The following is a 25,979-nucleotide window of genomic DNA, read 5'->3' as shown; positions in this document are numbered from 1 at the left end:
TACGATATTAATTTTATTGGTTGAATTTAAAGGCTTCGATTGGATAACCGTTTCTAACCAATAGAAGTCTTTAAATTCAACCAATAAAATGAATATCGTATCATCGTATCGTCGGACAACGGATGCATGAAAATCAAGCTTTACTCGAAATTTTTATTAAAATTTCACGGTTATAAACAAAATTAAGAACCCAGAACATGTTAAAAAGACTAGAGAAATAGGTCATATAGGGTTTCAGAGAAATTTAGTACCATACATGCAGGCTGTTACTTGAGGTAGTAAAATATTTTAAATATATAGAACTTGTAAGGTTTTACCTGAACCAGTTATTTACTTAAACCGCTAGAAAGTGAAATAAAAATAAATAAAAACGACAAGAAAATTACATTAAATTTATAAAAACGCAACTTTTTAAAATCAAAAAATAATTTTGGTTAGGTTGCAAATTGTTAGAAATATATTAGATAACTGAAAAGGCAGTTAAAATAAAACTATTTAAGTCTATTTTATATGAACTTGTTTTAATTAATAATTAGTTTTTCGTTGGTAAAGAATACCAACTTCGGATTAAGATCAATAATCATATGTACAAAAAAGATTAACAACTATACACAACCACAACTTAATTAATGCTTATCTAAAACAGAGACGAGTAATTCATTCATCGACGTGAGAAGTTCTCTTGGATCTTCAACCAACCCGGCTCCAACCATGGAATTAACAAATAACTGCAAAACAAATAATAATCTTTATAATTCATTTTAAATTTGTTTTTTTATGAGACATCTGAACAAAAAAATGTATTACCTGTTTTATGAGAAGTTCTGCTAAGACAGGATCGCTGCCTTTTAAATGATGCAATTTCTTAATAATTGGGTGCCTATTAAAAGAAAAAAAAGTTAGTAATTTTTGTGAAAATATCGCCATTAATAACAAAACGTTATAAACGTAATCACTAATCTTTGTAATACTTTGTCAACAAGAAAATATATGACAGTGGTGAGTGGTAGTTGTGTCTGACATTTTAATTCAAAAGAAGGCTCCATTTTCTCATTTTCGTCAAAATAGTCCTTTCAACGCACATTTTTCCTATTTCATTAACGAACTTACTCTTAACAGATAATGGCATTTTATTGGATTTGCGTAATTGTCTGATTTTATTTTTCAAATTATGAAATCCTATTGGATTTAGCGCTGTTTCACCTGGACCGTCCTCGTTGATCGCGTATGTTTTTAAGGTCCGATGGTGTACTTACCTGTGTTGTGTGTGCCAATCTACGCATGTGAAACAACGTATTTAAACACATAGAACGTACAGACGGACGGTCCGCTTCATGTGAAACATCACTTACTGCGATTAATAATCGATCTCACCAGCTTCAAGCAAAAATGCATGTGATCCATCAAAATAAAACCATCAAAAAGTACCATATGGTATTTAACGTGCATGTTCTGCATAAAGGCTTGTCAGGTCTAGCCAGAAAATCTACCAAAGCCGTCTTGACGATGGAGTAGACCCCGAAACGTAACCTTGACGAGGTTGGAGGGCTTTAGTCAGTAAATTCGCACACAAGAAAGTGTACAGCTGGTAAAACTCCATTATTAACTACCGCTTAAATGTCTTTACATTTTACACTAATAATTTTGTTGACATAATTATAAATTATTACGAAATAAACAATAGCAAATGCTTCAACAGCATTCTCTTTAATAACTTGTTGCGTTTCATTTAAGAGATCGTCATGTCATTGACACTTTCTGACCAATATATCCTCTTGGTTTTTTCATCATAACCCTTGCTGAGATCGTTATCTACGCACCTTTATATCACTTTGTATTCTATATATAATCTCATTTTTAAGCAAGGCGAACATACTCTACTTCACTCTATGTTTTAATATAGACAATATAGACATTAAGTATTTTTTGGTTGTTATTAAAGTAAAGAACTGAAAGAGTTTGTGTTGTATGGCAATAATAAACAGAAAAGTAAAATAATAGCTTGACTGTCAACATTAAGTGAATAAACTTTACTCACCTAGGATTTATTTCGAGTTGTGGCTGTAAGATGGCGTATCTTCTGTCTTCGGGCAAACCGTGACTTTGCGTCCTGATAAAATGCCTAGAAGCTGCCATCTCCTCCACAGTTATCACACAAGGATGATTTTCCAGTCTTGTGGTAGCATTTACAGATGTTACTTTACCACTAAGTTTAGACTTAATCCATTCAGAAAGATCGTTAATTTCACTTCTTTGTAAACTGTCTTCACCTGAAACAAATATTAAACAGAAGCTTATATTTATTATTTGAAACATATATTTTAATTGCGTAAATTAAACCTTACAATAAAATCAAAGTATCAAATTAATCAGATGCAAAAAAAAACGCAACGGCATTTTTTTTGTCAAGTTTATATTATATTTTTTTATGTTTAGCTTTATTTCCTTGATTTTTTTAGCAAACTGTATATAAATATATCAACTTTAATTCGTAAACTCAGTATATTATACACTTTAGAATTTGACTTATTATACAGGGTTAATCGAAGAGTTGTTTTTTACCCTATCTTTAGAACACCCTGTGCAATAATTTTGTGAGCAAATTTTCTTAAATTTTTTTTTTCGGTGAGAATCATGTCTCCTGAATATTTTGTTTTTTGACTCATGTCAACACATGCCTTGGTTAATTTTTAAGAGTAAAACGAACTTGCCACAAACATTTTGCAATTTTTTCAATTATCGTTACTTCTTGATATAACTCTTTGTAATGATGAGGTGGCTTTGGTGATTATTATTGTGTACGATTAAATATGGTTCTTACTGTCAAAGATTGTGCAAAAGTCATTGACCTTGGTGCAGATGGCTGAAATTATGTTAATATTATATTAATATATTTACAGCCTCATTAACAGTATTAACCGACGCACGTCTAAAAGTTTTTTGTTTGTATACGTAGTTATTACAGTTAGATTTTTTTAATATCCTGTTAGTGTTACTAATACTTATTAAAACCAAGCCTGTATCCTTAATTTTTAACGTTTTTTTAAATTTTAATATAGAGTTCTAATCGGTGTCGATATGACATTACGACAATAGTCACGAAAACCATCTCGTGATAGTAAAAAATAACATCATAAAGTAATGATAGTTGAAAAATTTGCAAATTGTTGGTGGCAAGTTCATATTTCGCTCTTAGAAATTAATAAAGGCATTTGTTGATATGAGTCAAAAAATAAAATGCTCAGGAGTCAGAGAGACATGGCTCTGAAATTATTGCACAGGGTGTTTTAAAGTTAGGTTAAAAAAGAACCCTTCAATTAACTCTGTATAATAAGCAAAATACTAAAGTTTATAAAAAACTGTGTTTATGAATTAAAGTTGATTAATGATTTATACAGGGTGGCGCACCTCATTCACCTTGGTTGATTATACGAAAATGGAAAGATGTAGAAACAAAATATTTCATGGGTATATGTGGGGAAGCAATGTGCACAATTTAAAATTATTTTGAAATATACAGGGTGTTTCAGAACTAAGATCCATACCAAAGTTATATTTTTTCTTATGGAACACCCGGTATTTTATTTCTTTTTTGGTTTCCTGGGCCCAAAAAAAAGCATTTATTATAAGGGTTAAATATGAATCTTTGGTTTTTGAGCTATTTAAAGATATTTAAATTTGCATGCTACAATAGAATAGGTTATTAACACCTTGTACATTACTTTTCAGAATTAATTCTTGTGCTAAGTTTGGAGGTAGAAAAAGAAACTTTACTGAAAAATGGTATGGATTCCTTAAATTTATACAGGGGTATCAAAAATTGCTGATCTATTTTAAAGATTTATTTTATACAAAAACTTCGTTATTTCAAATGCGATATCCTGTATTTTTTAAAATAAATCGAAGCAGATTCAAATGTTCTTTTAAACTATGTTAGGGTTTCCTATACCTATCTAACTCAGATTTTGAATAAAAAACGATTTTTGAATAAAATCGCAATCAAGATGGCTGGTGTCGCCATGGCCATTTTCTAGTGACAGTTAGTAACTATTTTTAAAGTCGACAATAGTTTATGGACATTATTACTTATAATTTATAACAGTTTACTTAGATTTACCTACAATTATTTAATAAGTAAGTATTCATTATTTTATAAAGAAAAATAATGCAGTATCTGCTGGCGGAACGAATGGATATGTTACTAGTGATTTTATTTTGTTTTGTTTTTGATTTACCTACAATAGTTTAATAAGTAAGTATTCATTATTTTATAAAGAGAAATAAAGCAGCATCTGCTGGAGGAACGAATGGATATGTTACTAGTGATTTTATTTTGTGAATTGCTTCTTGGCCTCAAGGGCTTATGCTCAAAGATATCCAAATAGGAATCTTCTCGATAAGCGTTCCTTTGAAAAACTACTTGTCCTATTTCGCAGAGCTGGTAGTGTTTATAAAAAACCTATTAGACAGAAACCCGTAATTGGAAGTGAAGAAAATGAATTTGCCGTAATTGGCTCTTTTATAGAAAATCCATATATCTACAAGGCATCGTAAAATAAATGAAAAAATTACTTCTTCCTTTTTCTTGATAGAATATAATAATAATACATATTTAATAAATATCATTTATTAAACTATTGTAGGTAAATTAAATATAAATAAACTGATATAAATTTAAATAAATCTATAAAGTAATTTCTATTTTGAAAATAGCTACTAACTGTCACCAGAAACTTGCCATGGGGACACCAGCCATCTTGATTGCCATTTTATTGAAAAATCGCTTTTTAATCACTATCTGAGCTAGATAGGTATAGGAAACCCTAATATAATTTGAAAGAGCGTTTGAATCTGCTTCGATTTATTTAAAAAAATACAGGGTGTTGTATTTTAAATAACAAAGTTTTTATGTAAAATAAATGCTTAAAAGAAATCAGCAATTTTTAATACCCCTGTATAAATTTAAGGAAGCAATAACATTTTTCAGTAAAGTTTATTTCTCTGCCTTTAAACTCAACACAAGAATTAATTCTCAAAAGTAATGTACAGGGTGTTAACAATCTATTCTATTGTAGCTTACAAATTTAAATATAATTAAATATCTCAAAAACCAAAGGTATTAAACATATTTAACCCTTATAATAAATGACTTTTTTTGGGCCCAAGTATCCAAAAATGAAATAAAATACCGGGTGTTCCATAAGAAAAAATATAATTTTGAAATGGGTCTTAGTTCTGAAACACCCTGTATATTTCAAAATAATTTTAAATCGTGCACATTGCCTCTCCACATATACCCATAAAATATTTTGTTTCTACATCTTTCCGTTTTCGTATAATCAACCGAGGTGAATGAGGTGCGCCACCCTGTATACAGGTTGCTAAAAAGTTCATGAAAATAGAACTAAAAGTAAAAAAATATGACGAAAAAAATTTCCATTGCGTTTTTTTGCATCTGAGTGTATATGTGTAGTACACTGAATTATTTAGATCATTATAAAACACTGCTTACCTAAATTAGTAAGATCACTTGCAGCCTTATCATCTCTCATGTCTTTTTCTACTGAAATTAATCGATATCCTTCAAATTGTTGCAGTTGCATTAAAACTAGTTCATCATAAGGATCGTAACAGAATAAAACTTCCTGCTGTTTCTTTTTCAGAGACTCAAAATACGGCGAAGATTCTGCCAATTTACGGCTAAAATTAAGATGATTGAGTAATATATTAAATTCAATAGCTCAAAATAATTTTAGTTTATAAAAATTGTTAGGAACATTATTATTTAGTTACCTAGGAGCAGCTAGATAAAAGATCGTTCTGTGTTCTTTGGCACGAGTAATATAATCTGCTAATGTGATTTTTTTGCCAGGTTCTAAGTGTGAAGATTCAAAAAGTAGTAGCTTAGCTGCATCTTCCTAAAAATATAACCAATATTTTGTACATATTCAATAAAAAAAAACATTCCAAAAATACCATGTCTTAATCTATATGGAGTGTTCTATATACAGTATGTCCCCGGATCATCTTTTTAAGAGGAAAAACTATTTTATGTTTATTTTTTCCAAATTTCCATACCGTTTTACAGAAAAATGAAGAAAATATGAAAATATAGTTGAATTTTTTCTCCCAGTCCTAAAAATCAAAACGCGTTTCTATGGTTATATCATTTTTATATATTCATCATAGATAAATGAAGCATTTTCTTTCTTTGATAGATGGTTATTATTTTTGATTAACTTCTTATTTTTTACTGTTTTAATACCGGGCGCGTCTCAAAAGTGGCTCACCCCTATAACTTTATAACCTAAACGAGATTTGGTATGTTAGTATATGACATAAATTAGGATTGATTGACGTATTCAATTGTTTTCGGTCACTTCCTGTTTCATCGGAAATAACTACAACTTTTACAACTTTAACGATATAAAATGACATTCTAAATAGAATGACATATCGTATGTCAACTTTTGACATTCTCGCTTAATAAAAAATCGTATTTTAAAATTCAATCTAGAGTCCTTGGGAAAATAGAATCAAGGATCCTTGGGAAAATAGATTTGATCGTCTAATATTTTTAGTGTCTTGTCCTGGCCAGTTAGAAAATGCTCAAATCGTATTTTTAATCATATCTCAATTTTTTCAAATGGAATGATGGTGGCTCATTAGCATATTTGGAAAAAGCATTTTTTTTACGAATAATTTGATACCACACACTTGGTATTTCAAATCAAATTTTCGTTACGAACCGTAAATTATAATTTCAAATAAACCATATGCGAAAATGTCAAAAAATGTTAAAAATCAAAAAGTGTAGTCATTTCCATTTTTGAGACGCATCCCGTATATTAAAGAAGCACAAAATTTAATCAGTTCAATGCTAAGGATAATGTGATTATAAATTATGTGTTTCTTTAACATTTTAGTTAGTAAAAAATATGACGTAAATCAAAATTTATAAAAACCATCTATTCATCTATTAAAGAATGAAAACGAAATAATATTACCACAGACAGAAACGCGTTTTGAACTTTAGGATTATATTTTCATATTTTTCTCTAGAATGGTAGATATGGAAATTTGGAAAAGTATAAATGGGATTAACCATTTTAGAACAAGCAAGAACTTCTATGAAAAATGCACTTTCTCAAAAAGTTAATGATGAAAAACGTTTTCCTCGTGTAAAGAGAATCCGGGGACATACTGTATACAAGACTTATAAAATTATAAAATCACAATTTCTCTCACTTTTTTCTCTATTTTTTCTAAATTGAAAATATTTCATAATAGAAATGTTCACAAAAAAATTAAAACGTGCCTACTTCTCATAAAATCATTCATTATGACATTAAAAACTTAAAAATTATGTCATTAAACTCAGTATGCAAAGTTTCATAACATTCCGTAAAAGCCTTATGCCTCAAAAATCCGTGCGTAATTATCGTAATCGTTTGAATCCGCTAAACGCTCACCTATTGGCCTGACGTCACTGCTTCGATCGGTATTTCCGCGTGAGTAAACGGTGCTGTCTGCACGCTGTGGAATCTCTAACAGAACAAGCTAGAATACGACATATCGCGTTGTGCTCGGATGTAGTTTGTATATTAAATTTGGTTTATTGTGATTAATATTTGGACTTTATTACTAGTTTAAAAACAAAGCTACTTAGTGAGATGGAGGACAGATTTACTTGAAAGCGATAACAAACAACACTTGGTTTTTAACAATACAAAATTATTGAGTTTTTGAGCTGTCAGAGGCCCGTATTTAGGAGGAGGGGGCCAAATTTTAAATTTTAATTATCATATTAAACTGAAAATTTGCATGCGTATATAGAAGCTAAGACAATGTAAAATTATCGTATTGTTGATCTGATACAGGGCCGTATTAAGGAGAAGGAGCCAAATCTTATATTTTAATTGTATTGACCTGAAAATTCGCACACGTATACAGGGTGTCCAGTTTAAAAAAGGTACCTACATGGGGAATAATGGGGATCTTGAAGACCGTTAAAGTTACAAGATCGGTTAAATAGAAAAGTTGCGTTTTTGTGTGTCCAAAAATAATCTAGGTGTATTTTATTTAATATTCATATACCGTTACGTAAATACAAGGAGAAAAAGAAAAATGTGCATTTTCTAAACACCACCATATTTTCTTTATTTTTGGAGCTAAGGTCATCAAAATTTTAACATAGGGGTAAGGCAATATGGAAATTTTAAAAATTATGTCCAAAAAAGTCTAGGCGTACTACGTTGCGCATGGCCGAAGTGCACTTTTGCTTTTCCTATGGGCGTCATATTGAAATACATGGTTGAAAACATTTTTAATAAGGATTTTTAAAATGCCAAATTTAAATATGGCGCTCATAAGAAAAATAAAAGCTGACCTCGGCCGTGCGCAACATAGAAGGCCTAAGTTTTTTTTGATATCATTTTTAAAATTGCCATGTTGCCTTGCCCATATATTGAAATGTTGATTACCTTAGCTCCAATTATAAAGAAAATATGGTGGTTTTCCGAAAATGTTCATATTTTCTTTTTCACCTTGTATCTACGTAACGGTATGAATTTAAAATAAAATAAACAGATTATTTTTGGGCACACAAATACGCAACTTTGCTTCCATTTAACCGACTTTGTATCTTCAACGGTTTCCAAGAGAGAGATCCCCATGTACCTCATTTTAAATTGGACACCCTATAGGACCCATATTAAGCGAAAAATTTACAAGTAAAAAAATTGATAAAAAACCTTTTTGAAAACAAGCTTTAAATTAAATGCACTTAAAAGTAGAAAATAAGAATTAAAAGCAAGGGGCGCAAAGTAACGATTTAAGCTTCTGTCGAGTATTTTTTGAAGTATTAAAACACCCAGGGACAAAACACCACTTATTTGAACTCATTTTACTTCTTCAAAACACCAAAACAATGAAAATAAACAATTTACACCTTCGCGAACATCTGCAAAAACAATGCGGCACGTGCACGATCGTACGGACGCCATCGATCGATCAAAGCAGTGACGTCAAAAACAAGTAGCCTCGTGCCTGGTACGTTTTCTAGCCTTGCTGCATTTCTCAATTTTGTTTTGCGTTTATGTGAGAAAATTATAGTTTATAAGAAAAATTTTGAGTGCCATGTTTTTTTACTCATATGTAGTAGCTATTGAAATTCATTGAAATTAGAAATTAGTGAACATGTCTATTGTGAACTTTTTACTTAAGACTTTAAATGAAAAAATTAATGAAAAAAGGAAAACGAAATCCGTGTTTTACTTTCAAAAAATATTGATTTTGGGTATAGGAACTGATCAACTAAACACAAAGATGATAAACCGAGTGATAAACCCTGTGTTGATTTGTAATATAGAATATAGCGTATCCCACTAGAAATAGAAGAAGAAACATTATGTCTAGTATACCTTGTATATAAAAGCCTTGTATATATATTTTTAAAGTAGATCAACCTAAGACGTTTATGGACTAAGACTACTAGATGGCAGGACCGGTTTCCCTACAGAAATATTTTTTTGTTACTCTGAATTTTGAAGCTACCAATAAAAACAGAGAAAATAAAAATCGATAATTTTCGGACGGTGCCAATTGGTTACTAATCGACCAGATACTTTTTGTCTATTAGATATGCTATAAAAGCTGGCAATTATACAATTCGACCATTGTAAATACCCGACAAATTCTTCAACGCCGACGAGGCTGATGTTTCTCACTGATAAAAAATACAAATGTTTGTTTGGATAATTTTCGAGGTATTTTTTCTTTCTGAATGCACATTTTAAAGTATTTTATATTCTTTGTCCCCTTGACCTATTATCCTGGTCGCACGTATGGAAGTTCTGTTTCTTCTAGTTTTAGAAAATGTTCTTATTTCTTTTTTCTTTGCAGTTGTAGGGTAAAATTAGATTAATTTATTAAGTTTAATTATAGTGTTTAGTGTAGCATGTTAGTGTAGTCTACCAAAAATAGTTTAGTAGTGTTTTTATAGTTTATTTTGTAGTTAAGTAGTAGGTGAAGGGATAATTTTGTTATTTTTTCTTTTTGTTTGATAAATTAGTAATCAAATTGATAATCTGTTCAGTGTAGAATATAAGAATAAGTAGTTGTGTAGTGTTTTTAAGAGATTATATTCGTTTATTTTGTAGTTGAGTAGTAGCTGAAGGGGTATTTGGGTATTTCTTCTTTTTGTTTTTCTTGTAATTGTAGTAGTTCTATTAAGTATTGTGATAGATACACTATATCTTCCTTCAACTTCGTTGAAAAGTGCGTTATCATATAATCTTGGTTTTCTGGTAGCAGAATATACGAAAAAAAATTGATCAAATTTATTTGAAATTAAATTAATCTAGTCAAATAATATAGTTATTAATCAAATTAAACTAGTCAAATAATAATAATAGTTAGTTTCAAAATACTATACAGGGTGAGTTTCCTACGATGTTCTCTATGGGTATCTCGGAAACTACTGGAAATAGAGAGTCGGTTAATGGGGAAAGAATTGCAGTTTTGCGGGGTCATAAATATGCGCCTTTCGGATTTTTGAAAAAGTTTATCGCTTACTAGATATTTCGAAAAAAACAAATTTTGGCTATTTTAAAACTTGTCCCTAATTCCATTATAATATATTTTAGACAAAAAGTTTTCAGATACAAGTTGTAGATAATTACATACCTAATGAGTACCATAGTTGGCCATGACTTCATAAAAATCACCATTTTTAAGCTTTTAGCGATATAGGTATATATGTTTTTATCGAAAAATTACAGTTAGATACAGAGTTATAGTTATAGCCAATTCTTTTCTTTCTTGGCTAATTTCACTTAGTTGGCATGGTATTCTTACTCTGTTATGATTTATAACATAAAAACACAGAATATATTATTAAACGGTTCTTTACGATTTACATTACGCAAACTAAAACTTCATAATATCACTACCCCATACACTTAAGTTATTTTAGAAAATGTTCTCCCGTACCGCCTCTTCGAGGGGGCCCATGCAATTGGTCCACCATCCACCTCTTCCGATCCCTGAGTTTGCATAATTGTGATATAAATCATTTCTTTCATTATGGGGGGGAAGTTTCATAATGAAAGTCATATTGGAACCACCCTATTGATGCGCGACTATCTAAATTTAACTTTTCTAACATGTCTTGAAAACCGTTCTCTTAAAAACGTAAAATAACGTTCACGACGTTAGGAGGACGCAATCTCATTAAGGATGTGATTATCTACAACTTTTATCTGAAAACTTTTTGATTAAAATAGACTATAATGGAATTAGGGACAATTTTTAAAATAGCCAAAGTTTTTTTTCGAAATATCTAGTAATCCATGAACTTTTTCAAAAATCTGAAAGGCGCATATTTATGACCTCACAAAACTGCAATTCTTTCCCCATTTAACCGACTCTTTATCTGCAGTAGTTTTCGAGAAACCCATAGAAAACGTCGTAGAAAACACCCTGTGTATTGAAAATACTGAAGACCATAATATGAAACAGAATAAAAAATAAATTTTGCATTATCTAATTAAATTATTTTCCTGATACATTTTTTTAATGAAAATGTACTTGAATTATTTCAGTTACACATGTATCCTGCTTTTAGAAAGTTTTATGGTTTAACGGGATTTGTGTGTGAGTTAAAATAATGAAATTTTTAGTTTTTATAATTCTTCACACATACAAAGTAAAGTAAACTTGATTTTAAAACTCTGGCCATATTTTACATTAATAAAGATTTAATTGGTGTAATAAAGATTTAGATGGTGTATTAAGTACAATATATTTATTTTAATGTCAAATAATATTGAAGCAAGTTGCAATTTTTTGAACATTTAATCAAGAATGTAAAAAGTTTTATGTTAAAAAAAAATAAAAATTTAAGTTAAAGTTTTATGTTTAAAAAAATATCGTAAAATTCGTTAAACGATCAATTTAGAATAAAATAATCTAAGAATGAAATGATTCTTTAATAAACCTGCATTAAATCGAATTAAAATAGGTATGTAACTTTTTTTGATTAATTATCAAAAATTAACATTATCATAAATTATAAATAATGTACCAACATATCGAAATAATAATTTCTTTGTTAATACGGTTTAGAATTCTTAAAATAACAGGCAAAAATAATCCACAATTTACAATAAAATAAAAGTTTCGTTTAAATTTATTAATCAGCTGATCACTATTAAAGTTCGCAGAAACCCGGGCTATATTATTACATTGCTCTGAGGAAAATAACGAAAATAATCGATATTTTTGACTCCGCCCCGAAAGGTTCACAATTTGTCCTCCAGTTGGCAGCACATTTTGTCTAGTCGGTTGGGCAACTTTAAGAATATATAAACAAGGATAAAAGTAATTGAGTCTAAATTATATTATTAGGGAGTATTTTTTATTTCTTCTAAAGAATATAGCTAAGTTTATAAATTAATGATTTATAATACTAATTACCTTTTCTTTTTGATTGTGATTTGTAATGATTCCTTCCTTAATAAACATATTATAGTCCTTATAAAACTTTTCATATTCCTCTTGATTCTTTTTTAAGTGATCTAAGAGAAATTTTATAATCCTAGCTGTTAGAACATCTCTCAGTTTTCTAAAAAAAAAGAAGTATACAACTAGTAGATAATTTAAGAAAAAAAAATACTTAAATATAAAAATATATTTTTGTAATAAAATTTCATGACTTGATCACTATTTGATACTTACCTTATTAAATTACTATTTTGAAACAATTCTCTACTCAAATTTAGCGGTATATCTTCTGAATCTACAACTCCTTTCACAAACCTCAACCATTGGGGTAAAATATTGTCTGTCCTACTTTTTATTAAAACTTTCTTGGTATATAAAGCTACACCTGATTCTGTCTCTCTAGACATTTCAAATAAACCTTTAAAAAATATATATTCTTTAGTACATTTAGTACTGATAAGCTGATAAAATATAGAGGTTTTTCACGCAACTGGTTCAGGAACAAAGTTTTTCAGAAATAGTTCAGAGTTCAGAAACAAGTTCAAAAATGTTTTTATGACCTAATTTAGATATAAAATTAAATGTTTCAAATTAAGGGTATTTCCAGATGAACTTATTCTTATTATGCTTTAAAATATTTTCCACTTTCTAATACTTCCAGTTTAACCTTTAGTGAGTGTCAATTTGCTTATTTTAAACAAACACTTCATATACAAGGTGTCCCAGAAATAAGTGCAGATATTTTAGAGGGTGGTAGATCTGGTCAAAAGAAACATCTTTTCTCTTTACCATTTTTAAAATAAATTGAAAATAACCGAGTTGAGAAAAATAATGGCTATATTTTAAGAACTGTTGGCGATAACCGACTATTAAGGGTTTTTGGTTTTGCCACCTGTTTTGCCAGATAGTCAAAAGAAGTATATTATGCTATAATTAGTGAAATCTAAAATCCGTGATATGAGTTATTGTGTGTCGTTCGTATACGGTTTATTTGTCTGATTTTGTTGGTATTGTCTGAACATGTTGGTATTTGCTTTTATGTGATCTCAGTATGAATAATATGTATAATTTTACCCAGTTTGGTTCTCATTGAAAGGGTAAGTACAAACGAAATATTTAAAAGAGTGTTTTTTTTTTATTGTAACTACTTCGTAATATGACAATGTTAAGAGTTATTTTTTTAAGTATATGTAGTTAAAAATATAAATATAAAAATGTGGTATGCGTAAAAATAATTAATGTGGTTTGTTTCTAGAATTGTTAGTAATAGACACTTATATGATTAGAATTAATATTTGTAATTTTTTGTGTACAAATTTAAAATTACAGTGGATGTGAAGACAAATTAATATGTTGAATATGGATAATGTAGGAAGTGGCAACGCTGCAAGGTTTAGATACACCATAGAAAAATCTCAGGTCAATAAACAAGTGACAAAGTGAAATTTTCAACAATTTTTTTTTGCAAAAAAAACTCATAGGCGTGTTTCTGAGGCCGAAACATACTACCAGTTAAAATATCTGCACTTATTTCTGGGACACCCTGTATATAATAATTTTTACATTTTACATGAAATTCTCCAGACACTTGGAATATAATGCTATACATATACTTGAGTGTACAATTTTTTAAATAATTTCCATTTTATGTACAAAAATTACATTTGGACATTGAAAAAAAAAATATTTTTCATCAATGCATTTTTTTATAAAGTTGTTGTCTTTTAGAAAATATTTTTAATATTATTTATTACTTTAATATTTATTTATTTTTTCGAAAATTTTTATGTTTTATTTTTCTTTAACTTAAACCAAAGAATATCTTAATACCCTAGAAGTCTCGTCTGGCATCAAAATCTGACCTGTCGATGGGACAACTTCGTGGAGCCTCGCTATTTTGCTCGGAATTGAACGAATAGACGCGCGGCGTTGCCATGTTTTGTGTGTACTTTCTTGAATAGTTTTAAATTATAGTTTTAAATTTTATCTATTGCTATAATCAGTCTTTCCGTTCTCCGCACTCCGCAGTTTACATATAATATTATCTTATATAATTCCCGTGTTACAGTTTTGGTTACCGTACTCCTCCGAAACGGCTTAACCGATTTTGATGAAATTTTATATGTATATTCAGTAGGTCTGAGAATAGGTAGTTATATATTTTTATACCCTTAAATATGATAAGGGTAGTCCACCCCATTTTTTTATTTTGTGAAAAACAATATTTTAATTTTTTTATTTGGCATTAAAAAATACAAACAACACTAAATTTTCACCGTTCTACTTTCATCCCCTATTTTTTAATAGGGGTTGTTTTTTTAATTTTTGTTACCATCTCCGAAACGGCTTAACCGATTTTGATAAAATTTTATATGTATATTCAAGTACGTCTAAGAATAAGTTGTTATCTATTTTTATACCCTTAACTGATAAGGGTAGCCGAGAGGGTAACCCACCCTCATTTTTTTCAGTTTTGAAAAGAAAAAATGTTTTTATTTTTTATTTGGCATTAAGAAATACAAACAGCCCTAAATTTTCACCGTTCTGCTATCATCCCCTATTTTTAATAGGGGTTGTTTTTTATTTTTTTGTTGCCATCTCCGAAACGGCTTAGCCGATTTTTTGATGAAATTTTATAAGTATATTGAGTAGGTCTGAAAACAGGGTTGTTATATATTTTTTTATACCCTTAAGTGATAAGGGTAGCCCACCCCCATTTTTTATTTAAAAAAATATTTTTATTTTTTTATTTGGCATTAAAAATACAAACAACCCTAAGTTTTCACCGTTCTACCATCATCCCCTATTTTTTAATAGGGGATGTTTTAATTTTTTTTTGTTAGCATCTCGAAACGCCTTGATCGATTTTGATGAAATTTTATATGTATATTCAGTAGGTCTGAGAATACGTTGTTATCTGTTTTTATACCCTTAAGTGATAAGGGTAGCCCACCCCCATTTTTTTATTTTTGAAAAAAAAATATTTTAATTTTTTATTTGTCATTAAAAAAATACAAACAACCCTAAATTTTCACCGTTCTACCATCATCCCCCTATTTTTTAACAGGGGTTGTTTTTAAGATTTTTGTTACCATCTCCGAAACGGCTTAACCGTTTTTGATAAAATTTTATTTGTATATTCAGTACGTCTAAGAATAGGTTGTTATCTATTCTTATACCCTTAAGTGATAAGGGTAGCCGAGAGGGTAGCCCACCCTCATTTTTTTATTTTTGGAAAAAAAAAAAATTTTTTATTTGGCCTTAAAAATACAAACAACTCTAAATTTTCACCGTTCTACCATCATCTCCTATTTTCTAATAGGGGTTGTTCTTTGATACCATCTCCGAAACGGCTTGGCCGATTTTAATGACATTTTATTATGTATATTGAGTAGGTCTGAAAATAGTTTGTTGTCTATTTTTTATACCCTTAAGTGGTAAGGGTAGCCCACCCCTATTTTTTTATTTTTTGAAAAAAAAATATTTTAATTTTTTTATTTGGCATTAAAAAATACAAACAACCCTAAATTTTCACCGTTCTACCATCATCCCCTATTTTTTAATAGGGGTTGTTTTTTTTAAGTTTTTTGTTACCATCTCCGATTGACCGATTTTGATAAAATTTTATATGTATATTCAGTAGGTCTGGTTTGGTTTGGTTTGGTCACAACCTATTCCCAGGTTGTTATCTATTTTTTAGACCCCTAAGTGATAAGAGTGGTCCACCCCAACTTTTGTTTTATTTTTTAGACAATTTTTTTTATTTTAATTGTTTTATAGGGAGTGCTTATTTTTTAGGCTGTCCAAGTCCAAAATTTTCTTCTGGGTACTCACTTTCATCATTTAAGGGACCTATGTACAAAATTGCATACTCCTAGTCCTAGAACGGATTTTACATAAAAATTATACAAATGTTTACCCTTAGTTTTATCCCCTTAAGGAATGAATTCCAAAAATCGCTCTAATTATTCAATTACGCTACATAAGGAACCCCTGTGCAAATTCTCATATTCCTTGAACAGAATCTATTGTTCCAGAACGTTCAACCCCTCATTCCACACCCTTAGAGGGCGAATTTTCAAAAATTGCTTCTTAGTGCTAAATTACGTTACATAAGGAACGTCTGCAAAATTCATACTTCTAAAACCGATTTTAAGAAATTTTTGTACAAATTTTCATCCCTTATTTTTTAGGGGATGCATGCCTAAAATTCGCTTCTAGGTACTCACTTTCATCATTTAAGGGACCTCTGAACAGAATTTCATACTCCTAGTCCTAGAACGGATTTTACATAAAAAAATTATACAAATTTTCACCCCTAGTTTTACCCCCTTAAGGAATGAATTCCAAAAATCACTCTAATTATTCAGTTACGCTACATAAGGAACCTCTGCGCAAATTCTCATATTCCTTGAACAGAATTTATTGTTCCAGAACGTTCAACCCCTCATTTCACACCCTTAGAGGGCGAATTTCCAAAAATTGCTTCTTAATGCTAAATTACGTTACATAAGGAACGTCTGCAAAATTCATACTTCTAAAACCGATTTTAACCTTTTTGTACAAATTTTCATCCCTTATTTCTAAGGGATGAATGTCAAAATTTAGCTTCTAGGTACTCACTTTCGTCACTTAAGGAAACTCTGTACAAAAATTTCATACTCCTAGAACTAACACTTTTGTACAAAAATTTCACCCCCAGTTTCACTACCCTTAGGCTATACATTTCCAAAATCGCTTATCAATGTTCAAATGCGCCACATCTGTGCAAAAGTTCATACTCCTAGTAGGTACAGATTTTTTTTGTATAATTACATCCCTTTATCTAATTACACCCCCTTATGGGTCGAATTTTAAAAATTACTTAGTAGTGCTCATCTTAGAGAACGAATTAATATTCTCCTTATTTACTCCAGTTTCCTAATACTAGCACACAGATAACACATGATCATACTAGTTAATTTTTATTGGAATAGAAGTAATTTTTATTAGAAGGTACAAAAAATTAAAATCTAAAATTTTATTTTCATAGCTACGTTTTTTTCATAGCCTTAGGATGCCTCATGTACTATCGAATATACTAAATATATAATCAATACATATTTCTTTAAATATCGAGAAATAAAATATGTTTGGCAACACCGTACGAAATATCGCCGCGCGTAGTCCTCAAAATTTAAAATATTAGCATTTTCAGGCTTCGATTATGTTCAAAAGCGCCACCGTATGACAAATCACTAAAGCTTCCACACGAGAGTTCTTAAAACTATAATATTCTTTGCTTAAACTTGATTAAAGTCATAATTACTGATAATTTCCAAAGCCTTCAAATAAGTAATACCCTTGTTTAATACATATGAAGCATGTTTTCTTAAAAGAGGGGAACAAAATAGGGCAAAATGTACTTTTACATATGTATAAAAAGTATTTACCTGGTTTTCCTTCAGGAAAATATAGTAAAGCAGATATAGATAAAGGAACATCCGTTTTATAATGTAATGTATATCTTGGAACATCATAACTGCCACTAATAAATTTATAAAATTCTATATGCTGTTGTGGGGTGATTGACTTGGGATCCATCAACCACACTGGTTGTACAATGTTAACTTTCTTGCCGTTTAGGTAGATTGGACTTCCAACAAAGTTACTGTATTTTGTAATTATATTTTTAATTGTGTCTTCATCGGCAAATTCGCGACAATCGCCTTTTAAATAGAGAATAATCTTCGTTCCAAATTGTACACCTTCTGCTGGTTGGATTTCATATGTGCCAGACCTAAAAATTAATAACTATAAGTAGAATTAATTACAAGATAAGGGTGGCAAATGAGTAAATTCATAACTTATATTTATACTCTATAAATAAATAACTGGTTGGAAAAATTTTATTTGATATTTATATAGTATATTATTAGTCATTAAGTAGTCTTGTATTATGAATATTTTAAATTTCTTGATATTGATAACTTCAATATTAAGAAAATAATTACCCCTCTGAGGTCCACTTCCATCCATGTTCATCAGTTGCATTTCTTGTAAAAACTTCAACTTTATCAGCAACCATAAAAGAACTGTAGAATCCAACTCCAAATTGTCCAATTATGTTATTATCGCCTGATGCTTGTTTTTGTTTTATTTCTTCCAAAAATGCCTAAAAATTATGTATTAGGTATATTTAAAAAAATAAGTACTTTGTTGATTTACCTTTGACCCTGATTTTGCAATTATTCCTAAGTTCTGAGTTAATCCCTCTTTGGACATACCAATTCCTGTATCCTGTAATAAATTTAATATGTAATTTTACATTATAAAAATTTGCAAATAAAATATGTACTGAAACTAATTGTTAATATTTTTACCTGTATTGTAAATGTCCTAGCAGTTTTATCAGTTGAAATATGTATTTCTAATGATCTATCTCTATCTTTTATACTAGTTCCTTCTGTATCAGAAATAGATAGATATCGAAATTTTTCTAATGCATCACTTGCATTAGAAATCAGTTCCCTTATAAATACTTCTTTTTCAGAGTATAATGATCTTGCTACAATATCTAACAACATTCTTGTTTCAGCTTGGAATTCATGTTGACTACTTTCCCCTAACAAAACGATATTAATTATGTGCTTTGATCTTGTAAGTAAATATTTTATTGAATTTTTATATGGCATACCTGTAGCTTTCTCTGTATTCTTTATAATTGTATGGTAGTCTTCATCCTTCTGTTTAGCATCTGTATGTTGATATCTATAGCTACACAATTTGCCTAAAATTATTGTTTTCTTTACTATTCATAAACTAATTCTCTTACTATGTATAAATGAATTATTTAGACACATCTTACAAAATGTTAATTATAATCTTTAGTTTAAATATTTTAAAAGTATACTAACTCGTATTTCTTCTGGAACAATTTATATTTATATTTCTATAGAATTTATTTGTTGAAAATTTCAAAATATTTCTACTAATGGTTAACCGTGTAAGTCGTGAAGTAGGAATCATTATTTTGATTTAATATTCTTCAATTTACTCAAGAATTACTAAAAACCCTTTTATAAAATATTTTTTTCGGCAAACTTCAGCAAACTAACCAAACAAATTTTCACTTATTTTAAAAATATGGAGTGTATTTAAAAATTATTAAAAACAACTCAAAACTCAACACCTGACATGTGATACGAGTTGTCACTCTGTGGTTGTCACACAGTTGTCATGTGTATCGATATAGTATCGATCCTTGTATCGATCATAGGAATGTACAATTTTTTTGGTTTTCGAGTGTTTCGTACCGAACAAGCCTAGAAATTGTAAATAAGGAATATCCCAAAATTTACTGATTTGGTTGCAAAGCTTGATAAAGGCTTTGGGGTAAAGGTGTGGATCTTGTGTGGATCCGGTGGCTGACCTTGAAGCCCATATTTGCTGCATTTGCTCATCGATACTACGCAAGCGCACATCGTCGATGCTGCCAAATTGTAGTTTATTTTCGAATTATTTGCAGTTGAAAAATTTTTTTTTGAGTATATCAATAATAATACAAATTCTATAATTAATTTTATAATTTCAGATTTATCTTGATATCCAAAATTAAGGTAAGAAGGATAATGAAGATTGTGGAATGAAAGTATTATGAATATATAAAATTGTAATAATAATAACATTTATTTATATATTTACATTAGAATTAAAAATTATCATGTACGGATTTTTTCTTAATGGTTTTACACTTATTAGAATTATTTTATTTCTTTCAAGTTATTTAATTTCTAGTTATTTACAGGCAACAATAGTTTTGATTATATACGTATTGATGTTTTGAAATACTACCATGACGAGTCTTATTAAACAATACACGTCAATGGGAGATAGAGGTAACATTTTACCTATAATGTTACTAATATAATATACTTTCATTATAATGTTTGTATCATAATTTCTTAAAAATATCAAGTTAGTGGATTAATAGCAATTTTAGACATATATTTTATAGAAGAGTGTGTTGATAAGACTAAAATAAGCTTTATGTTTTATCTTTTTCTCTTTAGAAGGGAGATGGTTTGTGTCGTAGAATTCATTACAGTATTTAATATCGTGTACTTTGATATTCTTTTCTTAATTTACTGTAATTTCTTGTATCCTATAATGCCAAATCTTGACAATATGGTGAAGGTTGAGTTTTGATCTTAGTTTTATACCTGTGTTTATACAAGACCAACTTAAGATTAGTTTGTGATTTATATTAAGATCTTTCTTATAATATTTGTTATGTCTTAATCTTAATACTATATTATGCTTTGTCTGGAAAATAAATGTTAAAATATCTTAATTTTGCATATCCTATATTCCATCCTTCCATTAGGAAAAATATGGTTTATAAATCATATTATGCTAAGAAAATCACATAAATTAGGTGTAAAAATAGAGATAATCTTAAGGTAGCAGAAAAATTAATGCAATATATGTATAAGCAGAATTAAACAAGGTAACTGTAAATGTTGCTAAAGCTGATTCTACAATTTTAATTACGGAGGCTAAAATGCCTTTTAAGGCCTCCGTAGTTTTGATGGAATGTTAAAAAAACCTATTATGAACATGACATGGAGCTACAGCCAGACAGCATTTAAAAATTAAAAAAAAAAGAAAAAACTTGGACGCATCCCTTTTAATTTCCCGAATTTTTAATAAAGTACTTTTTAAGCGTAGCTTAATAATCTAGAGCAATTAGATTAATTATAGGAATCTAGAGTTTTATTTCTATTTAATTTTATTGACTATGAAAATACATAATAAGCGTTCACGTTTCACGTGTTGTGCGAAATATTAAAATAATAATATAAATAATATACCGCGTACTATGATTGAAAAAAAATAGCGTCAGCGATATGAGATAAATCTCCTCTTTGGTGACTGTGGTTTTGACTGTATATTTTACATCAACACGTAAAAATACTACATATTTTGAGCACAACCCTGCATAGTTGTCACACCGAATCGATATTATTTATCGATCCATCCCTTAAATACTTCCAAGTATGAATTTATATGATGGCCATAGATCAACTATGATGTTCGCAAAAAGCCTTAAAAAAATTAAAAATATAAAATAACCTAGAAAATGGGTACAGTTTTTACCGGGTTTATAGTTGTTTATAGTTTATCAATTTTTTCAATTTATTTAGGAAAGTCTATGTAGGTACCTCGATACGAATATAGAAAAGTTAAACATTTTTTACACAACATAATTACAAGAATTATCAGGTTTATTATATTATTATCATTAGTTAATTATTATCTTAATACTGTGTTTTAGCTTTATTTAGGGCCACTCTCTAGGACTTTATCCGAAATGCATTCAGATAGTGCCTCAATTAATATGTCTCATAATCTTCATGGGACATTTGTTTCAGAGAAAATAAATAAAATACGATGGCGACCAGGGGGAATACAATCTTTGAATTTGTTTGTAACTGGTAGTATTGACAATGAAAAAAATACTATAAAACTGTGGGATTTTTGTGAAAATGATGAAGAGAATGATATTTATCCTTTTACAATATCTTCTTACATGTATGATGGTGATGTTGCAGATATTCAGGTATACAAAAGGTTTTAAGGTTTTTAGTTAAGAGTTGTTTTATTAAATGAAATATAGTATGCATTATATTGACACTTAGTTTCATTTGTAGTTCATAAATCAAGACTATTTTGCATGTGCATCATCATCAGGATCAGTGCACCTAATGAATATTGCAGTCCAGTCTAGTGGTGATATGCTTTTAAATAATTACATGGAGTGGGATAAAATTCATTATTTTAATAATGGGGAAGCTAGTTGTTGTACTGCATTAGCAATATATGAAAATGACCTTGTTAGTGTTGGAGAAGATGGAAGAATAAACGTATTGACAGCTCAGTCAAAAAATGTTATTAGAAGCATAGGTAAATATGTTATAAGAATTTAAAGGCCTTATCCCCAACATAAGGTTTCCTTTTCTAGATGATGCTGATAGTTGTTCATTAGGCTGTGTACTATTTTTAAAGCACAACGAGATATTAACAAGCAATTTACGAGGTCAAATGAAAATATGGGACTTAAGATCGCAAACTAATACTCCAACAAAGACTTTCATGCTTAGTGGAGACCAAGTAACTCCTACGTGCTTGATATTTCATCCAACTCAAAGACATTTAGTTATTGCTGGTAAGAAAATATTTAAGTTGTAATATTAAGCAAGTTTCTCCGGCAGTCTCCTAATATCTTTAAATCATAATACATGATTGTATTACTTGTACTATATTTTAGTTAATACAACTGAATGATTTTAGGAGATGAACTAGGTGCTATTACAACTTGGGATTTAAGACAGAACACTTTCCCAGTAAATGTTCTAAATGCACATGAAGGTTCAATAAATGAAATCCACTTTCATCCTGATCATCCAGATCAGTTATTTAGTTGCTCAAGTGCAGGTGAAATATGGCACTGGTCAACTAAAAATAAACATCAATCTTTCATGGGATTAGAAGATAGTGATGTAAACGTTTGGTTGGCTCCAGATAATGTTAAGAATAAACTAGAAGTATTTACTTTAATGCCCACATTGGGAAAATCAATCAATACTTTAGATTTAAATAAAAATAAAGTAATATGTGGTTGTGCCAACGAGGCAATTTATTTAATTAATGGGATTAATTTGTAACAAAAAATATATATTTTTTAAATAAACAATTTACACTAATTAATACATTTCTTATTAGTACTTTTATAAATTTAAAAGTTTAAGTTGATATTAACTAACTTAGGAAAGACCAGAGATTTAAATATACTGCTTCTATGAAAAACTTTAGGTCTATCAACGTGAGCTACTTTATCCTTAATGTCTGATCTAGACAAGTCTCCACGTAAACTTAACAACCTATATAAGTGGTCTTCAGTTATATCAGGATATTTCTCGACTACTCTGTGAAGATCAAATGATAACATGTCTTCATCACTTTTAACAACTTCAGATAGCATTATAATAACTTCAAAAGGATCTTCATCATTTTCATTGGAACATCTACTTAAATTACTAAATAAATTATTTAACCTTTCAATTTCTCGTACAATTTTCTTAGCTGCTGCAACACAATCCTCCGCTAGTTTAAAGGAAACTTTCTTTGACAACATAGCTACCAAATATCGTTTAGCTACTGTATGCTTTGCTTGATCAACTATAAAATTATAATTAGTATCAACAAGATGGTTGTAATCCTGAAAATAGTCATCTAAAGTGGCATAAATTGTATCAACAGTATCTAATGTTGTAAGCCACTGGCTGTTAAAAAGTTTTTCAAAATGTTGATCTAAGTCTATAAATAATTCTTCCAATAAGAAAGTACCACATTCGTTTCTTAATTGAATGAAAGTACCACGTAGTCTATTAAAATTTTCATTAATATTATGACCAGTTAAAGTGACTGAATATTGCTTTTCTAGTTGTGATCCCATATCAACAAATTGCATACACTGATTAAGTATAATAATCATATATTGAGTGAAATAGGGAACCTGCTTTCGATCCTCAAAATATTTATTTTTAAATTCTATCACAGCATCTCTAAATGAATCCCTAAATTTAATAACTTGTTCAACACTTAAAATTAGAACCTTTAGGGTCATTTCATCGCCAATAGTTTTGGCAACTTCCAAGTTCTGATTGATCATTTGAAATATTATAAGTGGGACAGTTGCCCTTGACTGAATCTCAGACTGAGGAGTTGTACTTGATTTCCATTCTTCTTTTTCAGATTTTAATGTATTCTCCATCCATTCTGAATAGTTCTTCCCAATGTATTTTAAGTAGCTTGATTCTAAATTTCCAATTACTGGTTGTGGTAACAGGGGATCCATTTTTTTGGTAAATTCTATTAAATCAGGATGTCCAAGCATTTCTTTTGAATGATATGTTTTCAACACCCAAGATAATATTGTAACATATTCATTTCCTTCAAGCCCATTTTGAATAATTTCCTGTAAATGACTTGACAATGACTTGTGATACATTTGGAGGTATGTATCAATGATATGATAATCTGGAGGGAAACAAGGGACACAAAGAGATTTAACAACCCTTAAATCTTCAAGAAATAGTTGTCTTATCAGTTCCAAATATCTTATTAGCCATAACTTATTATCATCTCTATCTTCCACCTGAGTGCCTTCAATTCTAGACTCAACAGTTTTCCCCAAAATTTGAAATGCCATCTTCTTCCACCTTTTAGGTCTCCCTGGAGCTAAAAATCCAGTTTGTTTTTCTTGTTTCATTGCTATTTCATCTGATTTTTCCTCTCTTTTAATAATTCTGAGAGCAGTAACAATGACTGCAGGATCTTTTCTTACAGTATTTAACGTTCTTGCTAATACAAAAACCAGCTGTTTTTCTAATAAATTTGACAATTCTTCAACATCAGCAAAATAAGCTTTTAAAAGTGACTTATCATGTGCAGATTGATTTGGTAATTTATGAAGCTCATATAATAAGTCATCCCTAGAATTCTCCAAGTCTCTTAAACACTGATGTGCGTGCAAAAGTTTCCCTTCATTGATCCACTGTTTAGTTTTTTCTACACTTTCAGGTACTGTAAAAATATGTTTCAAGTTCTCCTTTGCTGTTACATATTGTGAATGCTTCATATTCTCATCTCTGACTTCACTTAAAGCATTACATAATTTCGGTACATCACTGAATAGATTAAATGTCTTTTTCACACTGTTATTAATTTCCGTAGATTGTTCTAGACAGTTATGTAGTTGACTTATACCAACTCTAACGCCATCCAATTGCTGTTGCATGGCAGATTTTAAAAGAGCTTCAACGGAAGCCTTTTTACGTGTAAACTGTTGTTTAATTTGGTCAATTTTTTCTAACTGGCCCGGTCTATTAAACATATTTACAATTTTAGAAGTAGCTGACGATTTTGCAACAACTTCCCATTCTCTCATATTTGCTCGACTATCCATTTCGATAATTTAGGAAGTTAAACAAAAGTTACATATACTTATTACGATGTGTTAAAGTATTTAGTGATCTAATCATATAACTTGTTGATGGACTTTTTCGTGTTTTTCTATAAATCACACTATAAACATTTATATTTTCTATTTAACCATTTTTATACCATTTTTCTTTTTGACTTTGACAATATAAACCACAGAATCACATAATATTTATAGTAAAATCATAGAGAAAGTATTTTTATTACCTTTTTTCTATGGGTAAAATGTAAATAAGTTAGATATAAATATCTGTGCCAAAAACAGGGTTGGATGTATCGACAGAGTATCGAAATAATTTTTAAAATTTGTATTTGAATCTATATTTTAAAAAGTGTGGAAATTATGTAAACGTCAAACCAGATATAAACGAATTTGTGGATTTAGTTTTTACCTTAGTTCATTCTATTTCCACAAAGATTTCCGTTAAATA

The 25,979-nt window shown here is 29.5% G+C and overlaps 3 protein-coding genes across 4 annotated transcripts; 1 reads left to right on the top strand and 2 right to left on the bottom strand.

Moving 5' to 3' along the window:
- Positions 1–500: 500 nt before the first annotated feature.
- On the bottom strand, positions 501–19,722 carry LOC115887255 (heat shock protein 75 kDa, mitochondrial). The gene is made up of 13 exons (XM_030906636.1): positions 19,401–19,722; positions 19,181–19,273; positions 18,867–19,108; positions 18,712–18,783; positions 18,498–18,658; positions 17,937–18,283; positions 12,739–12,922; positions 12,478–12,625; positions 5,794–5,918; positions 5,513–5,700; positions 2,039–2,270; positions 808–880; positions 501–728 (listed from the first exon to the last, which is right to left on the bottom strand). The coding sequence occupies exons 1-13, from the start codon at positions 19,510–19,512 to the stop codon at positions 627–629; spliced, it is 2,079 nt and encodes a 692-aa protein (XP_030762496.1). The 5' UTR covers positions 19,513–19,722; the 3' UTR covers positions 501–626.
- A 1,846-nt stretch (positions 19,723–21,568) lies between these two features.
- On the top strand, positions 21,569–23,247 carry LOC115887252 (nucleoporin Nup43). 2 transcript variants are annotated; one of them, XM_030906627.1, is made up of 5 exons: positions 21,569–21,768; positions 21,821–22,105; positions 22,197–22,449; positions 22,508–22,711; positions 22,837–23,247. In XM_030906627.1, the coding sequence occupies exons 2-5, from the start codon at positions 21,857–21,859 to the stop codon at positions 23,208–23,210; spliced, it is 1,080 nt and encodes a 359-aa protein (XP_030762487.1). In that variant the 5' UTR covers positions 21,569–21,768; positions 21,821–21,856; the 3' UTR covers positions 23,211–23,247. The 2 variants fall into 2 exon arrangements, with proteins under 2 accessions (XP_030762487.1, XP_030762488.1); XM_030906628.1 differs by having other exon boundaries at positions 21,612–21,699.
- LOC115887251 (exocyst complex component 3) lies at positions 23,160–25,707 on the bottom strand. The gene has a single exon (XM_030906626.1). It carries the CDS (start codon positions 25,511–25,513, stop codon positions 23,282–23,284), a length of 2,232 nt encoding a protein of 743 aa, XP_030762486.1. The 5' UTR covers positions 25,514–25,707; the 3' UTR covers positions 23,160–23,281.
- Between the last annotated feature and the right edge of the window lie 272 nt (positions 25,708–25,979).

Source organism: Sitophilus oryzae, unplaced genomic scaffold (assembly GCF_002938485.1).
Source record: "Sitophilus oryzae breed Bouriz unplaced genomic scaffold, Soryzae_2.0 scaffold_557_pilon_pilon, whole genome shotgun sequence".
In the NCBI taxonomy this organism is placed as follows: Eukaryota; Metazoa; Arthropoda; class Insecta; order Coleoptera; family Curculionidae; genus Sitophilus; species Sitophilus oryzae.
Note: the sequence above shows the minus strand (reverse complement) of the source record. Positions and strands in the feature narration are given on the sequence as shown.

What these genes read in the sequence shown, in the direction of transcription:
- LOC115887255 (XM_030906636.1), bottom strand. Translation starts at nt 19,512, where the DNA reads ATGATTCCTACTTCACGACTTACACGGTTAACCATTAGTAGAAATATT. An exon ending in CAAAATAGTAATTTAATAAG is followed by an intron (nt 12,626 to 12,738) that starts GTAAGTATCAAA and finishes CTTTTTTTTTAG; the next exon opens with AAAACTGAGAGATGTTCTAA. An exon ending in CAGAACTTCTCATAAAACAG is followed by an intron (nt 729 to 807) that starts GTAATACATTTT and finishes TTTGTTTTGCAG; the next exon opens with TTATTTGTTAATTCCATGGT.
- LOC115887252 (XM_030906627.1), top strand. Translation starts at nt 21,857, where the DNA reads ATGCATTCAGATAGTGCCTCAATTAATATGTCTCATAATCTTCATGGG. An exon ending in GTGATGTTGCAGATATTCAG is followed by an intron (nt 22,106 to 22,196) that starts GTATACAAAAGG and finishes TTTCATTTGTAG; the next exon opens with TTCATAAATCAAGACTATTT. An exon ending in AAGACATTTAGTTATTGCTG is followed by an intron (nt 22,712 to 22,836) that starts GTAAGAAAATAT and finishes GAATGATTTTAG; the next exon opens with GAGATGAACTAGGTGCTATT.
- LOC115887251 (XM_030906626.1), bottom strand. Translation starts at nt 25,513, where the DNA reads ATGGATAGTCGAGCAAATATGAGAGAATGGGAAGTTGTTGCAAAATCG.